Genomic DNA, 17680 nt, shown 5'->3' on the forward strand with positions numbered 1-17680 from the left:
TGTGGAAAATTGCATGTTAAAATCTATTATGTATTCATATTGCTGTGCACACATGAGTTTCATAATATTGTGCTTTATAAGGCCAACCATAGGGCAACGTTAATTTGTGGCTTCTTCACACTTCTCTACTTCTGTCATGTGCTTTTTGTATTACTTGAAGTTGCAATTTCTTTGTATGGCTGCCACCATAAATAAGGAGTATGTGTGTATGTTTAGTTGTATACCATAAAATGAGGCCAGTTAAATAAGGGGGAAAAAATGCAACAAAACAGAGCTCTTCCATCAGTGAATTTTAAGCAGCCTTTCTGAATGTACGTTATGTATGTATGTACTTACCTCAATTCAATTACTAATTGCCTACATTTGTTGTGTATTTCTGCTGGTTTGGATAGACACAAACCAAATTAACTGCTGGACAGACAGATGTACTTTTGATGACTGTACTAAAGTTGCACATTTATACCTGGTAGATCAAAACACTGTGTCAGAAGCAGCCTAGGATGTTTTCCTTCCTTGCTGCCTACTGAATTTTCTTATGGAAATGGCTGTTTGGCCAAGATGGAGAGAAGTATAAATTCTAGAAAGGTTTAAGGCAGTGAGATTTCAATTAATTTTTTACCACTTCATTTATAAATAATTTGTCCATAGTAATAATGCAAGTATGTGATGTTTTGTTCATGACAGTCACACTTTTTCGGAACAGTTTCTCTTCTACCGTGAACTAACAGGCCCTTGTACAGAAATCATGTTTCCTGATTTCAGGATAAAAACAAAGGAAAAACCCAAACCCAACAAAAATACACTCCCATATCCAAAAATCTGACAGTAAAAGATCATGCTCATATTTTGCCTTGATCTTTCTACTCTTCGATATAAACCTTCAAGTTAAGAGGAGCAGAATTTTGCAACTTTTAATGAATTCCTAGAGACAGGCTGTTAAGTGTAGAAAAGATTGACTGCGTAAGTCTTTGCAGTGCTTATGACTTTGCTTTGTAACTAGTACTAGAGAAAGGATTGCTAGATGTGAAATAGATTATTTTGTTGTTATTCCACTGTAAATACAGCATGACACTTTAACTTCAGAGGCTTTGTAACACATTGAAACTGGTATATGAGAAGTAAAATTGACAAAAAATTTCGTGTTAAACATTTACCATAAGGAGGAACATGAACAGGGGATGAATGCGATATCTTCAGGGGCTTGCTTGCACAACTGTTTCTGATGTTCATCTACAAATAGGTTTGTCTCCTGTTGCTAGTTGTATCATTAAATGTTTTATACCATGTTACCTGAATGATGTACTTGGAAAAAAGCAAAAACACTGCTGAGCACCGTGAAGATCACCACTGCTCAGTGGCTCTTTTTTTTTGAAGGCTTTGGGTAAGTAATTTACACTCAGTGGTGTAAATTAAGAATTAACACTAGTGGAGACTTGTCTCCTTCATTTAAATCCTATAGTTTTTTTAAAGTTACCACCATAATAGAAAAAACAGCTGAGACAAACTTTCTGCTTCCCTGTAGTCATAAGGTCTCACAATCCTGAACTTTCCTTTGTTTGGATACTCTATACATCCAAGTAGAAAAGATTTTAAGAGGAAAAAAAAGAGTGTAAGTGACAAATGTGGCCTGTTCTCACAGGTTATAAAACTTCAGAGTGCAATTGAGTTTGCTGTTGATATATGATTGATAAGGATTGATGTTTTTAAAAGATCTTTTTATGTGCTGTGTTAATTATTAGCATAGGTAATATGTTGACGTAAAAGTAGGTTTAGTTTAAATGTTAGTAAAAGGGAATGCTTACCGTCTGTTTGGGCTTGTCATCTAAACCTCTTTTACTTCAAGAATGTTTCCAATGTGTACAGTAAAACATTGTAGTGTGTTTTTTTTTTGTTTTGTTTTTATGGGGCCTTTTTCTTGACAAGTGCCAGAATGTTTTTTTTTTTTAATATGCTTTTTATTTATGCATATTTAACTCACTTTTTGTGTGGAATGTACTATCATAAAAGTCTATTTATTTTTGTACTTTATTTCATTTTCACCACTCTTGCTTTTTACATAAACATTGCATAATAAACTTTTAATCTTTAAAAACTGCTTTTTCTTTCATTTTTTTTCTGAATTAAAAAAAAAAACACATTAGGAGTAGTAAAATGCCACCTTGGGCTGTGTGGCCTTCCCCCTCACGATTAATGGTAATTTTAATGTTTGTTAGTGTTGTTAAGCACTGACATGTCCCTGTTTCCAAGGGCCTGCTCTGGCTGTTTTCAAATTCTCGACTCCCTGTTCTTTTGTTACATATTTTGTGCTTATTCCAAAGTCAGATGCAGATGTGCTGAAGCTACCAGCGATTTGCAGTGTACTTAAAAAAGCCGTGTCCGTGCTGTAACTTCTCCCCTTTCAAGGGGCATTTCGGGGCGGGCCGAGGTGCCGGTGCGGGAGGCGCGAGCTCCTCGGCTGCAATGTGGGGGGCAGCGCGGCTCCTGCCGCCTCCCCTCGCGCTCCTCGCCCTGAGCGGGACCGCCGCTCGAGCTGCCGCCGCTCCAGGGACTCCCAGAAGTTTCACGGGAGCGGAACGACGGCCCTCGCAGCCCCCGAGCAGGGCGGGGAGATGGCGGCGGGAGGCCCAGCCCGCGGGGCGGGGAAATGGCGGCGGGGGCCGAGCCCCGCGCGGCGTCAGGTGACGGGCCGGCAAGATGGCGGCCTTCCCCTGGTGAGCCCGCCGGGCCGGGCCGGGCCGGGCGGCGGCGCGGGGAGGAGCCGGGCCATGGGGGCGACGGGCGGCGGGGGAGGCGCCGGGGAGCTGCACGGGCCAGGCCGCCCGCTCGGCTTCCCCGAGCCTCGCTGAGGCACCGGGCGGCTGCGGCTGCTGCTGCGCCACGACGAGGCCCCGTGACCCCTTGGCGCCTGGGCCTCTCGTGACGCACGAGCAGAGACGGACTTTTCCGTATTTATTGAATTTAAAGGTGTTTAGCGCTTGTTGGTCCTCGCCCACGAGCTCGTTAGGAGTAAGGGGAAGGCGCGGCGTGTGCTTGGGCTGTGTTCCTGCCGTCCCTGCTGAGGGGAAGCCGAGCGGGGTCTGGGATCCCTGGTGGCAGGAGGGATGAGCGGGGCTTTCTCTTGGGTGGAATCGAGGAAACGTGTTCGTGACGTTGTCCGAGCGTCACGCTCATTTCCAAATGAGCAATACTCTATTTTAGCAAGACTTGCTGTCCTGAGCCTAGTCGTGTTTGCACATTAAATCCATCTAATTGTTGGGGTGTTGATGTGCTGCTATCTGCCAGTGTGGTCTGCGATCCAGTGAGGAGCTGGAAAAAGAATATGTCATTTTTGGAGCTGGATTGCTAAAAAGATTTCCCTGTGTGTATTTAGTTATGATGGATAATTCCCTCAGGTTATTTAATGTGTCAGCAAGGCATTTAATGAACAGCAGAAGTAATTGGTGTCTTTAAAAGGTTCATTGCTGACAGAATGTGTGCCTTATAACAACATCAAAGCTGTGCTTTTTCAAATAAATTCTCTGGGGGCTCTAGATACTGTGGAACCGGAATTTGTGTAATGAAGCTTTGCAGGTGTGAGACAGGCCCAGCTCTGGGGGTGTTTCCCTGCTGGGTGCTTGGGCACCTGGGCTAGGGGACAGGTGCAGTGGATGGGAGTGACGTGTTTGAAAACGGTTTCTTCTCATACTGGGGTCTTGGGGGAGATCATTAGCTGTTCTTTAAGCTTTGTTGGTTATTTTAAAACTCTGTTTTATGGATTATTTTTCTTGGCCTCTAAGTCTTATTTATGCTGAATAAAAGGAGCTTGCATTAACATTAAACATGAAATTTAAGAAAATGGTTGATTTAAACTTTTGTTAGAGTGGAAAAAAAATCACAATCCATTCTAAAATGATCAGATTTATATATCATTTAAAACTCAAGGCTGGAATTCCTTTTTGTAATAACTTCTCTTCATCGTGCTCTAATGCAATTCTTAACAAGGTAATCAAGGTAATAGAAATATTATAATTAGGAAGCCAGACAGTTTATCTGAAAGGCTTTTTTTTTTTTTTTTTGCATCCAAATGTTAATTAACCCATGAGGCAAGGGAAAAAGGAGCATCACTGAAGCATGGAACAATAGTAAATTAAAGGGAATATTCGTGTATAAAGAAAAGGAACTGGAGATTAAGGAAACAAAAGGAGGAGGCTTGCGGATCTCGGGGCTCTTTCTCTTGCTCCGCTGTATCTCCTTGGCTGTCACCGCTCCCTTCTCCGCGGAGCAGCGTGACGAGGACTTTCTGCTCCAGCTTCCTTGCAGAGCTGCAGTATCTGCCGTGCCAGAAAGGCTTTCTAGAAAAATTACGATTAGGTAGTTTGATTTCATTTAGTGATATACTTAATTTGCATAGGAAAGGCAAGGCTTTTATACAAGGACTTATCTCCTATGCAAGTTATGAATACTAATAGTTTTTTTCTCTTGTCACTTGCCTTCTGCAACTTTAATTATGAATACAGTGAACAGCTGAAGATAGATTCCTCAGGAAAGCTTTGTAGCTACACAAATTAATCTGCGATCTTATTTTACACGTGCATGATAACTTTGATTTCTTCCCTTGTGTTTTCACCCTATCTTTTTCTTCTCTATTCAGTTTAGAAGATGTGCTTTAACACATTGATATGCTCGGGTGAATTGCCCTGTTGGTGTTCAATTCAGCTGCAGATGTAGAATACAATTCCATGTCTGCCAGAATTTTTTCACAATATTATTTTCCATATCTCTCAAATTAGAGAAATTTTAGTCTATACCTTTAGTCTACTTTCCAACATGTGTTTCTTTCTGTAAATAGACCTACATCCATATGGAAATAGAACATGTGTTTCTTCATTGACAAATACATGGCTATTTATATGCGTATAAACTTCCCCTTTACTTTTGCTTTTTAAGGCATGCAAGATCAAGAAACTATGTTTCCGAATCTGACGTGTACAAGCTGGAATCTGTACTCTTGGATTTTGGTGATTACCATCCACTAAAGCCCATCACGGTAAGTTTCTTTTTGTACTCTTAGAAAATGATTGTGAACTGAAAATGATTGTGTGCCTCTACTTACTTCCGTTCTTTTAAAATGAAATGGGTTTGAGATTATTAGTGGCACTAGTGAAGTTGTTTTCTATGTCAGTGGCCTATTGTTTTTGAAATATCAAGGTTTTATTCTGTACTGCGTGTCTTTTACAGAACTTTGTTGTTGATGTTATATGTCAAAAATGATTTATTTTTGACTAATATAGCATCCCAAACTTGTAGTATTTCTTAGTTGCACTAAGTGCTGAATAATAAATAAGTTGTTGGATTACAAGTAACCTGTCTAATTGCTTGATGTACAGTTTGTGTTGGGGTTAACTTCCAGTCAACTGTATGCTTTAAAACATTTATCATTGCTCTAATGTACGAGAGGCTTTTAAAAATGCCCCCAGCTTCCAAGAGATAATAGTTGTACACCAGTGAATGGTAAATGGAGAGCAGCTTCCTCCAGGGCAGGCCATCAGGGCGGAAAGATGGACTTCTTGGGAATGGATTTGCTGTGCCAGGCTTGAGTGCTGTGAAAGAGAAATAGAGATGAGACCAGAAGAAGCAACCAAATAGCAAAAAATAGAGGAGAGGAGATCAATAAAATAACTTGAAATGGTTACACTTACGATTCTGTAGAACCTGAAGTTAAAAAAGTTATTGAAGCGAAGCCCCCATCTTTGAGAGGAAAAGGGGTGTTTCTCTTCAAATGCTAATGCTGATTCTAAAGTGTTTCTTGTAGATGGGTCCTGGCAAAATAGCACCATTTATGTACTCCATAGCCTGATGACTTATTAAAGGAAATAAGAGTTAAATAAACCCTTTTTATCTAATTATTTTAAACTTTTCTTCCAGGTAACTGAATCAAAGACCAAGAAAATGAGCCGAAAAGGAAGCACTTCTTCTACCTCTTCTTCTTCTTCTAGTTCTATGATAGACCCCCTGAGCAGCGTGTTGGATGGTACTGATCCCTTGTCATTATTTGCTGCAGCTGCAGATCCAGTGCCTACTACTACTACCATGGTAATACTGGAGGGCTGTTATCTCAATTGAAAATAATAAAAACAACCAAAACAATGGAACACACACAAAAAATCTGATGAGGTTAAATATGTTTGTCTCACCAACGTAAAGATTGTTTTAATACAAAATTCAGTAAATTTGATTGGTTTAAATACAATAATAATTTATACAACAATAGAAGAAGCATTTCAATTTTCCTTTTTTAATTTGTCTTGTGTTTAATTATGGAACTTTTTTAGTGTTGTAGCTTGTGAAAGAGGTAGTCACCTCTTGAAACATTCTGACTCTTAACATTGACCCTTATCTCCTTTTTTAACAGATTTGTATTTAACATTTGCACTCATACTTTCCTTGTAGGATAGTACACGAAAGAAACGTGATAAAGATGACAGCTCAGCAGTAGGAAGTGACTTTGAACCATGGTCAAGCAAACGCAGTGAAATTCTTGCCAGATATACAACAACAGAGAAGCTCTCTATAGTAAGTGACAGTTCCTCCAAATTTATTTTTATGGAACTTGAATGGATTTTGGATGTTGCTGTTCTGTAATTATTTACTGAACTAATAGGGGTCCTGTAAATTTCAATTTTAGCACAATGGGAAGCTGTACTACAAGTTTTCACTTATAACTAATTGTTTTTGAACCAAGTCCAGAAGTCTGTTTATCACTCTGAACCATTGCTTTGTCCCTTTCTATTGATACAGCTGACTTCTGGTTCATTTGTAAATGAGTAAGGGGTTCATTAGCAGTATAATTACTCCTTGTAATGCTGGCAGCTGGCAGAAGTGTTTTCTAAAAGTCTGCTTTTTCTGTTTCTTCACAGAACCTGTACATGGGATCTGAAAAAGGTAAATTGTTTCTCTGTAGCAAATAGCAACAGTTTTGCTTGAAATAAGATAACCATATTTGTTTCTGAATAAGACTTCTGCTTTTTTTTTTTTTTTTTCTCCCTTAAAATTGTTATTAAAATCAAGAACCTTGTCTTGTATTCCTAGAGGCTGCTGAATTCATTAATACACATTTTGGAAGGAAGTGGAATGCACTGTCTTTCACTGCTTAGCCTTAAAGCTTAAAACTTCCCCCTGATTAAAGTGAGGATCACATTTAGCAACTTTGCTATTTGCTGGAAGGGAAACAAGTCCCTTTGGATCTTGTTCAGTTATTCTCTTTATATGAAAGTGAAATGTGTGCTGAGTGTTCAGAAAAGAGCCAAATCTTAAATTTTTTATAATGTTTTCTAGTGAAGCAAATCTGGGCTAAGTAGTCCTAGCTGATTTCATAGTAAATCCGAATTTTTATGTGCAACTAAACAGGATTTTAGCCTTTGCCAAAAATTCTGAGTGAATACGAATGGTTTTGCATTGCAACAGGTTGTCCAAAGAGGTTATGAAATCTTCATTCTTGGATATCTTTAGATTTGACTGCATATGACCCTGCACAGCCTGACATAACTTCAAAGTTGGCTGAAAGGCTGTGCAGGGTTCTTTAAAGGCTGAAAGAACTGGGCCACAGATTTCCATAGGTCTCTTGTAGCTTAAATTATCCCGTGATACTATTTCATGATTCCTGCCTTACCTGCAAAACTTGCAAGGAAATATAGAGCTCATCATTCTGTATCCAAAATGAATGAACTATAGGTAGGATTAAATGGACATCTTCAGCAATAGCTACCAAATAAACTAGCCTGTCTCCTGTAGTGGAAGGTGGCTGTTGTCTGAGGCTCTTAAGTTCCTCCATGTCTTTTTGCTTTAGCTTAAAACTTTAAAGAACTCAAACATAAAATCCTTTGTAGGGAAAACCACAGTTCCTGGCTCAGCAGTTTCTGAGAAAGTAAGGACAAGGTTAGAAGAACTGGATGACCTGGAAGAGGTGAGCAGTCTTACTGATCTGATGACATCTCCGCTTAAACTGAAATAAAACTAAAACTGAAATAAATTTGTGTAATAGAAATCTTTATGAAACTTTTTAAGAGGGTCTTAATTCTGCATATGCTTATGCAGTGTTCTTACAGTGCAGTTTTCTACTGTCTAAAAATACAGTGATCCATAACTTCTTAAAACCTGAATCTGTTGAAGTAGGTATGTCCAGAAGTGTTTTGGGAATATAGTCTTGAAAGCTTTATAATGTACCTCAGACTGTCTGTTGCCTGAGCACAGTTCTAATAATTGCATGTCACAAAGGCATCCAGCTTAGATTGCTTTAGTAAAAAAAAACATCATAGGTAAACATGAAACTGAGTTTTTTGCATTGTTTTGACCTTGTGAACAGCTTTTCTGGGTACAAAAACAAAGCAGTAGTGATTCACACTTGTACTATTGAAGTATTCGTGTTGCAAAGTTAAAAGTCAAGAATTAGGAATTTTTTTATAACTTTTTTTTCCTTTTTCCTTTCTCTTTTCTCTCTTTAATAATGACACTCCCTTTTACTGTACTACTGTCCCTTATTAAGTAGATTTGTGCTTTATTGACAGGGGTCACAAAAAGAGCTGCTGAATTTGACTCAGCAGGATTACATGAATCGAATTGAAGAACTTAACCAGTCATTGAAAGATGCCTGGTCCTCCGATCAGAAGGTGAAGGCTCTAAAAATAGTCATCCAGGTCAGTTTTACATTTTGTTGTTTTTGTTCTGTACAGAACAAATGCAGGCCTTCTGTTATTTTAAATTCTCTTCTCTGCTGAAACTTAATTCTTTCTTCATATAAAGGATTTTATGGCTTGTGACAACAGTTGGATTTTCAACTTCTTTATTATTTATGGAAATCCTCTTTGGGATTTATTGGAATACTAAAATTAGGAAAAACTCTCTTTGGATTTATGTACTGGATTCATGAAACGTAGAGTATCAAAGGGTTTTTGATGATAATTTGGAAATTGCATGCCTGTCTTTCAAGATGCTTTTCATGTCTATGAATGTACACACACACGTGCACACTTTTTTTGATATTATGAAGTATTGTATGCCAGTAATAAGCCACAATAAAAACAAAATACTGGTAGAAGGATAACTTATGTGCAGAGGCACTGCTGTTTCCCATGCAGTTCATTCCAGTAGCTGCAAAGGGACCTATTTTTTTATGTTTATTCAGAGACCGAAAGAGAATAAAAGTCCTTTTGCTTTGGTTCCATAAAGGGAATTTCAGTACACTTGCAGACAGAAGAAAACCTTCAATAGATTACATATGCCTATTTAGGACTTCTGGATTGAAACCATTGGAGAAGCAAGCAAAATCTCTCTTTCCCCCCTAAAATTCTATTTTTTAAATATTTTTACCCCACTTCTGTAATAGAATCACACAGCAGTTCTGATGTACAACACGAACTTGAGAAGGCCTTGCTAATCCCTGTTTTACCAAGCACATAGGTTGATATGCCATGCAGCAGTCAGCTTTTATTTTAAAGGCAAAATGCAGCAAGTTGGAGAAGAACAAAGGATAGGCTATCAGTAATACAATCACGTTGTACTTAACCTGAGTAACACACTTCATATCTGTAGTAAGATGATCAGTAACACAGTATGGAGTTTGCTACCGGCTTGCTACCTACCTGCTCATCTTTAGCCCTTGTGCTCCGTGGACTTGAATCTTAAGGGGACAGGGTGGTTTGAGGATATTGATTAGTGTGTGGGATGGAATTTCCCTTAAAGAAGTTGACCTACCAGTAGCAGAGGACAATTTAGGATTGATCTATTTATTATGGTTATTCACAGTCTTCCTTTTGGCTCATTTAGGTTGATGAGCTGTGAGAGGGAAAAATAGGACAATTAAATGTTCCCTTGTTTGACTTGGCCTTTAGAAAAGGCCACAGGCAGAGTGCATTGGAGGACAAAGGAGATAATGACATCCTTAAAAGCTATAAAACTGATGTAATGTTAATAGTCATCAAGAGAGGTTATATAAAGTCTTCTTTTTTAGCGCAGGGGGCAGTCATGGTAGATGAGAACTGTTTGCTCTATTTTCAGCTTAAATCATGGCAAAGATAACAAAGGAAATAACAAAGGAAATAATACACAAATCAGCTGTGAGTGGTGGTCAGAAAATGATCCATGACCTTCCATTACTAATATTCTACTGTAATACTAGGAAATTAACATTGTTACTCAGGAAAACAATCTTCCACATACAGCATTGTGAGGTGGGAATATTTTCATTTTAAAAAATAGATAAATATAAGCAATTTTAATACAAGCTTCCTAAATGGAAGCATGAAACCCACTCCTCCTAGGAATGACAGTATTTCAAATAGGTTGGTGATGTCTCATGTGAAAAACAAATAAATATACATGTGGGTATAGATATTAAAAAAAAAAAAAAAGGATGTTCAAATTATCGCTGCGTGTCAGCCATAGTAAGTGTATACACACACACGCACGCACATTTATTTTAAACACAGCACCTCTGTGTTTTGTTTTTCTTCGATATTGTATCTATCATCTTTCAGGTCTTTAATTGTCTTTATATTGAGAAATGTATACTTATACATTTATACATTTTATCAGAAGTGTATATGTTGCCTTGGTCATACTTTTGCATTTCATTGGTTGGTTCTTCATGTTGGTTATTTCCATCTGTAGTTACTAGTCTGCTCCAGTCTATCTGGAGTATGAACACAAACTTGCATCCATCCTCTAATTTCTTTTTCTTTCTCCTTCTAGTGTTCTAAGCTTCTTTCAGACACAACAGTAATTCAGTTTTATCCAAGTAAATTTGTTTTAATTACAGACATTCTTGATACATTTGGTAAGTATCCAAAGTGTAAGATTTATTATATAGTAACAATTTTTTTATGGTGCTAGAAAGCATCTAATAAAAACAATAGACTTTACTTTCTCAGGAGTCTGTTTTCCCAATTGTCTCTCTTTTTTCTTTTTCTCAAGTAAGTCATCCTTAAAGTGCTGGAATGACTATCAGTTTTCACACTGAATATTTCCAGTGTGAACACTTGGACAGCAGTGGTGTGAATACGATTGGTCAAAAGTTCTCATTCGTGAAATCTTTAAAACCAAGATACTCCATTTTGTGTTTTTGTCCTCTCTATTAGTGCGAATCTAGAGCAATATCCTCAGGAAAAAAAAAAGATGATCTGTAAATTTTGATATTTTGACCACACTTTACTTACGAAAATATTTTAGTTTTTGGCAGCCTCTTCAACCTTTATCTCATTCAATCTCTTTAAATATAAAGAAGTCAAGAAGTTTTCTTTTGCTGAATAGGGATTATGAAGTGCCCAAAATGTGTTATTATTGAGTTATGTGTTTTTATTACTTTTAAATTATTCTTTTCATGATATTACCATGTACTTCAAATAATTTTGGGTTTTTTTTTTCTACTATATTATGAGATGATTTATGATGACATCATGGTTGAAAGATAAGGTGATGTTTAATGGGATGTTCTAGTGTTTAACAGGATATACTGTGGAAAAAAATCCAGGTTTTGTTTGCTCTTCATGCTCTTTCCTTTTCACTGAAAGTTACTTAAAACCTAATATCTGAACTCAGCTAACACAGGACGCCAGCTGTCCTTTCCTGGCTCGGGAGTAGTCTGACCTGTGGGCTACCTTTACACATAAAGGAGCCAGATAAATTTTTTATAGTGTGTAAATGCTAAATTCAGGCCATTAATATTCCAACCTCACTAGAGGGCAGCATAATGTTAGAATTCCAAGAAGTTTTTTTCCAACTGACTTCAGTGTATATTGGAAAGAGAACCCCTGTATCAGCCTTCTGTGTTTTACAGTGTATGAATGACATCCTTTTGTTCTGTCAAACAGGGAAGTTAGTGTATGAAAGAATTTTGTCAATGTGTATGGACAATCGTGCATCTTTGCCAGGTAACTTTGTGTCTGTTTATACTGTTGTCATGGAATAAATCATGTCTGAACTGATTTGAGAAAGGTTAAATGGGACCTGTGCTACTGTATCTTGTGTGAAAAAACTGCCTTATGTCCACTTATTGTTCATTTTTAACAAAAATAGAATATTCATAACTTCCTGCTTCCATCATTCACAGCGTTTATTTAGGTTTACTTTTTTACTAATAAAAGATTTGTGGTTTTGCTCACATTAATTGATACAAATTTAAATATAGTTGCTACAGATCTACAAATTATTCTTCTAAACATTAATGTAGGCAGAGGGTTCTGCTAGCATGTGGCAGTTGCTGAGCACAGCTACCTGCCTTCTGGAGAGCTGCTGTCCTGCTGCAGCTATCCAGGTGCTGGAGTCATTGCAGGGGGTGTTGGGAGCTTCCAGAACAGTTACAAAAGCAAGAGGGGAGAAGGAAATTCTGCTGTGCATGACTCTGTGAACCCCTTGGGGAGTAAATACCCACTGATATTTATAAATAAGATATTCCCAGCAGAAGCTGCTTGAGTAGCTTTGTTGGTGAGAGAAGAGAAGAGGGGTTCTTCCTTCCTAACTGTCTTGCCTCCGCCCTGGGATAGATCCCAAGAAGCCCTTTGTTGCCTTCTGTTCGAGGCAACCTAGAGAGAGAAGCGGCAGTTAGCCATGGAACTGCGTGTCACCCTGGTCAGAGCCCTGGCCTCATAACCCATCTGTTCCATGCTGGGCTGGCAGCTTTTTCCTGCTGGCAGCTGATATAAATAGTCCTATAGATCAAGAGAAGACTGCCCTACAATGTTACAAAAACAACTTTTGTTCCAGGCTTTAATATCTTTTGTTCCTTCCAATATGGTTTTAAGTAGTATTCTCTAAAAATTATATTACTTTCAGAGTAAAGATTTTGAATACCTAAACTTCTGTGATCTTCTGTATTTGTATACATTTGTCATATATTCTCTGTTTCTTACCCATTCCACTCCCATGGGAAGGCAGAGTTTATATGTTCAGCAGAGCTAAGATTAGTTTTTGAGTTCTTGACTTTGCAACTTTTAAAATGCTACTTAATGCAAGTGGAAACTCCAGTTACTGCTGCTTATGGTTTCTATAATCAGTTCTTAATACTGCAAGTGAGAGCAGAGGATCAAACATATTGCTTAGTTTAGCGTGGTGTACCAAATTTAAGATCTAGAATGAAAAGTAACTGATTTGCAGACAGAATGTAACTATTTCTGGGTTGGGATTTTCTTTTGCAGATAATTTTTCTCCAGAGAGTGTTAATGATACAGCTAAAGAAACTTGCTTAAACTGGTTTTTCAAGATTGCATCAATCCGAGAACTCATTCCCAGATTGTATCCTTGACACATGAGACTATCAGAAAGCGTCTGCAGGTTTTTCGTAGAAGCTTTCAAGCAAATCCACAATAATCTGTTGTCTATACTGACTTTATCTCACTGTTTTGGGATAGATATTTTACATTTAATTTTGAATTACAATAGTGACATGAGTGCTAAATTATTGCCTATGATCAGTATAGCAGTGATAGAATAGAGCTAATGTGTGAAAGCATGGGAATAAATGAAAATCTAGATATATTTTCTGAGTTTTTACAATGTAGTGAGGTTAATTAGAGAATGCTTTAACAGAGTGCTTCAGTATATGTGTGGCGTATAAGTTTGTTTTTATATGGCATGTCTTCGTTTTTTTTTCCTTAATTTTGCTCTATTTTAGTTATGTGGAAGCAGCAATATTGAAGTGCAATAAGTTCCTATCCAAAATGTAAGAGCAAATATTAAAAATGGGAAGGAAATGAATGGGTAGATTTATAAACTAATGTGAGAAGTTAAGAGTGCGAGTTCCATGTGTAATGGTGAATAGTTCTGAGAGGAAGAAGTATTGAGGAGCTTTGGAGTTTCTGGTGAGAACACCATGAAGTCACTTACAAGTACAAGGAATACAACGTCTGCCGTTACAGAACACTCATAATTGTGGCATTAAGAATTTGCAAATTAAGAAACAGTGGGTTGGGATGGTGAAGAGGAAAGCAAGATTGCTGAGAAGAGTAGTTAAGGGGAAGAAAGAAGGGCTAGAAAACTGAAAGGAATGTCTTGGTGTACCGTGTTGCTAGAGACAGGCAGGAGCAACAGTGTAGGAGTGGTGAACCACCATCAGAATGAATGCTGTAATCCAAATTGCTACTCTGGTGACATCTTCATTGTTACTCTCTCAAAAAGGACCTATGGGAAAATGAGAAATAAGAAGAGTTCTGACAGTTCTTTAAATGGATGCTCCTTTTGTGTTGAAACAGAACCCTTCTAGAGCTTTGCTCTCCCCCAAATTAGAGGAGAAGGTTTACTTCCTCTTGTCTGTTTATAATTTTAAGCATCCAGCTGGGCTACTCCTGAAAGTAAACATTGCCATTCAAGTATAGAGTGTCTGAGGCTGCACAGACACATTAAATTTAACTCCTGAAATAATTTTTTCTGCTAATACACTTATCTGTGGGAGGTGTTCCTGTGCACAGTCGGCAAGACAGCCACTCAAGCTACCCATGGATGGTGTAATTCTGTTATCGATTGTTCAATTTCAATATAACTTCTGAAAAATCTTAACAGGGGGATCTCAGAATGTCTCCCACGATTAACGTCTATGATTAGAGGAATTGGAGATCCGCTGGTTGCAGTCTATGCGAGAGCGTACCTCTGCAGGGTAGGCTACCATTTAACATTTAACCATTAAATCTGTATGAAATACTTCGTACAGCTAGTTCTGCCCCTAAAGGAAATTTTAACTGCTCTTTCTTTTTTCAAAATTGGTTAGCAGTCTGTCTTTCTCTTTTAACTAAATATCAAAATCTCTTTCGTTTTAATAAAATTTAGTCTTCCTTTAAATGTTTATAATTAAAAAGTAACCTTCTCTGCTTCTTACGCCAGTCTTACCCCTTCAGGGATGGCAGAAGTTAGCAACCCAAGTGTAAGGAGAGTTTGGAGTTCAATGCTCTTGTCTGATGGCTAGCCGCTGCATTTTATAGTTGATACATGTGCTTTCTGCCAGTTTTTCTTCTTCCTCCAGTTGCTGGCTTGCAGCAGTGGGCAAAGGGCTGGCCAGCTCCTTGGCGAAGGAGCTGCATGACGAAGTGTCCCTACAGGGTGGCTGGGGTCCTGTCCTCAGCTGCTCCTGCAGTCACCTGAACAGCTCAGGCAAAAGTGCTCAAGGAAAGAACCTAAAATGACTCAAAAAAAGGCTTCAGCGGTGGAAAAATACTTGCAGACTGCAGTTTGGGAGCAGTGGCAAAGAACTTGAGTAGAATTAGGAAGAGGTGGGGCTGTGGGTTAGCAATACTTACATGAGTCTCACTGCTGTTATCAAATGCCCCAAATGTGGTCAGTGTTGATGTAGCCAGTGAGCTTGAATAAACTGTCCAGTCTGCTTTCAGTATGCTCTCCACATGAATTCCTGCATCTGCAAGTAATCACTAGCCTCTGCCTTGAGAGATGAGCTGCTTGAGAGTTTATTTGAATCTTGAAATACAGTAATGTCTGCATTTTTGTCATAGCTTAGTCATTCTTGCTACACAGTACACGATTTCTGAGGGCTTGTAGAAATCAGTTTGGATGAATATTTATGCAGAGTCTACCTTATTAGTCCTAATAACTCTTAAAGAGATGCATAATGATAGAGCCATTAAGACTAATAATCTAATAGTAATAATTGGAATTTTATACTAAGAGTTTAGCATACCCTTTTATCCATACAAAGTAAATAGTGAAAGTTTTCTTGGAATAAAGTGCCAACTGTCAAAATGCTGACTTTGATTTGAAGTAAGGAAGGCATTTAATATTCTAGATTCCTTATATTGGCACTATATTAATGCTCCCTAATAACAGTGAAGATACTGCAAACAAAAATTTTCAAAACTGTAAGTTCCTGTCTAGGAAACCAATGCTACAGATATAAGTGATCTTTAAAGCCACAATGTGGAAATGATCATTCTCACATTAAACCAAAGCAATGGCTCTTTGCACAGCAAGGTGATGTGTTTCATTTGCCCTGTGGTTCAAAAGGAAGCAAAGAAAGACAATAGGTGACTTGGTATTTGTGCTTTGTGATGAATTTAGCTTGATTTTCTATGCTCTGGGATCACCAAAACTGAGACCTTTTGTTTAGGCTGAAGTCTTCAGCTGTTGTGGTGTTTGGGGGAATGGAGGTGAAGGGGGAGATGTTAAGTCTGAGCTCTTACTGCTTCTCATTCACTTCTTTTTTTCCCCTCTCTCTTTTTGATCTTCCATTTGTATGCCACAATATAAAATATTTTTCCTGTGTTATCGGAAACAACAGTCCTTTCTCATCTAGTTCCTTTTGCATTTTTAACTCACTGCATAAGCCTTATATTTGTGCATCACTAATTTAAAAAAATAGTATTTTCCTTTGGAAACCGTGTTTCATCCTGTCTGCAACATCAATAAGCATAATTTAAGGAATTTCTAAACTTTTGCCTGCCCTTTTTAATATTCTTTGCAATAGGCTTTCTGTATACAATGAATATTGTCTTTGCCAGTGCAGGCATTGGCACAGGCGTTGCTTTCCTCACTGCTTACACATGCTTAGAGCCCATGTATGAGAATTGTTTTTAAACACAGCTGTAACTACTTGGGGGTCTGTTGTCCATGGACATAGCTGTAACAGCAAACAAAGAAATAATCCCTCCGACTTCTTCGTGTGATTCAAGACTGTTCGTTGATTGCTAGGTCCGTTTGAGTATGTTCCTCTGGGAAATGCATTTTTACTTTGAAGCTGGAGAATGATGGTAGGCGATGGATACAGATAAAATCTGTCTATTTCTTTTAATACAGGTTGGGATGGAAGTGGCACCACAACTCAAAGAAAGCCTTAACAAAAATTTTTTTGATTTTCTTCTAACATTTAAACAAGTAAGCAAGTGTTTCATTGGCCAAATCATGTAATTGTGCTCCATAAGCAACCTATAAGAGAAATACTTCCTGAAAAATCAGGATACTCTTTTACCTTTTAGCTCTACTTTTAGCTATAGTATGGAAAGTTTTACATACATGCTGATAAATTTAATCTACCTCATTCAATTTATTTCTGTGCTGTAATTGTATCTGCTATATGCTGGATTTTTTTTCATGCATGAAAAAATGCATGCAGAGAATCTTTCAAAAGGTCTGTTTATGATCCTGTCTGTTATAACTTCGGTTAATACACAAACTTTTGTTTAACTTGCCTATTCATAGCAATGCTTTTTATTTTAACAGATTCATGGGGATACAGTTCAGAATCAGCTGGTAGCACAATGTGTGGAGATTCCCCTGTATTTGACTCTATACTCTCCTGCTATAGACTGGATTTTACAGTGTATTGCCTACCGTGCTCCTGAGGTAAGTAGGTGTGGTGCTGCTGGAAAACTTAGTGGAAATGTGGAGAGGTAAAGAGTTGTGGTTTGTTTGTTTGTTTAATGATCTATAGACCTGCTCCTGTGTGGGTTGTTTTGTTCTTTCTCTACTGCTTAACAACATAATGCATTGAGAGGAACATGTTGTGTATCCCACCTGGAACTGGAAGAAGCCCAGAGAGACTTTTGGAGAACTGCAAATACACAGTACTTTGTAAAATTTAGGAACTCTGAAGGCATCTGATCTAGTAACACCATATATTTGATGCTAGAAGGTTTTGGAGAGAGTTGTCTGATATGAAGGGTTATGTGTTAAGTCTGAAACCAAAGCTTAGGCATCATATATTCATTTTATT

At 38.0% G+C, this 17680-nt stretch overlaps 1 protein-coding gene across 1 annotated transcript in view; it reads left to right on the forward strand.

Moving 5' to 3' along the window:
• The first annotated feature begins 2660 nt into the window (after positions 1-2660).
• VPS35L (VPS35 endosomal protein sorting factor like) overlaps positions 2661-17680 on the forward strand; it is a 45743-nt gene continuing 30723 nt past the window's right edge. Inside the window, exons 1-14 of the mRNA XM_088523200.1 lie at positions 2661-2711; positions 4927-5026; positions 5905-6072; positions 6430-6552; positions 6897-6921; positions 7866-7942; positions 8544-8672; positions 10726-10810; positions 11844-11903; positions 13167-13263; positions 13643-13690; positions 14527-14620; positions 16765-16842; positions 17188-17310. Coding sequence (XP_088379326.1) covers positions 2695-2711; positions 4927-5026; positions 5905-6072; positions 6430-6552; positions 6897-6921; positions 7866-7942; positions 8544-8672; positions 10726-10810; positions 11844-11903; positions 13167-13263; positions 13643-13690; positions 14527-14620; positions 16765-16842; positions 17188-17310 — 1224 coding nt within the window. The 5' untranslated portion in view covers positions 2661-2694. The remainder of the gene's footprint in view (positions 2712-4926; positions 5027-5904; positions 6073-6429; positions 6553-6896; positions 6922-7865; positions 7943-8543; positions 8673-10725; positions 10811-11843; positions 11904-13166; positions 13264-13642; positions 13691-14526; positions 14621-16764; positions 16843-17187; positions 17311-17680) is intronic.

The sequence above is a fragment of the Tinamus guttatus genome, unplaced genomic scaffold (assembly GCF_059628265.1).
Source record: "Tinamus guttatus ecotype Peru unplaced genomic scaffold, ASM5962826v1 Tinamus_guttatus_pri_ptg000172l, whole genome shotgun sequence".
Taxonomy (NCBI): Eukaryota; Metazoa; Chordata; class Aves; order Tinamiformes; family Tinamidae; genus Tinamus; species Tinamus guttatus.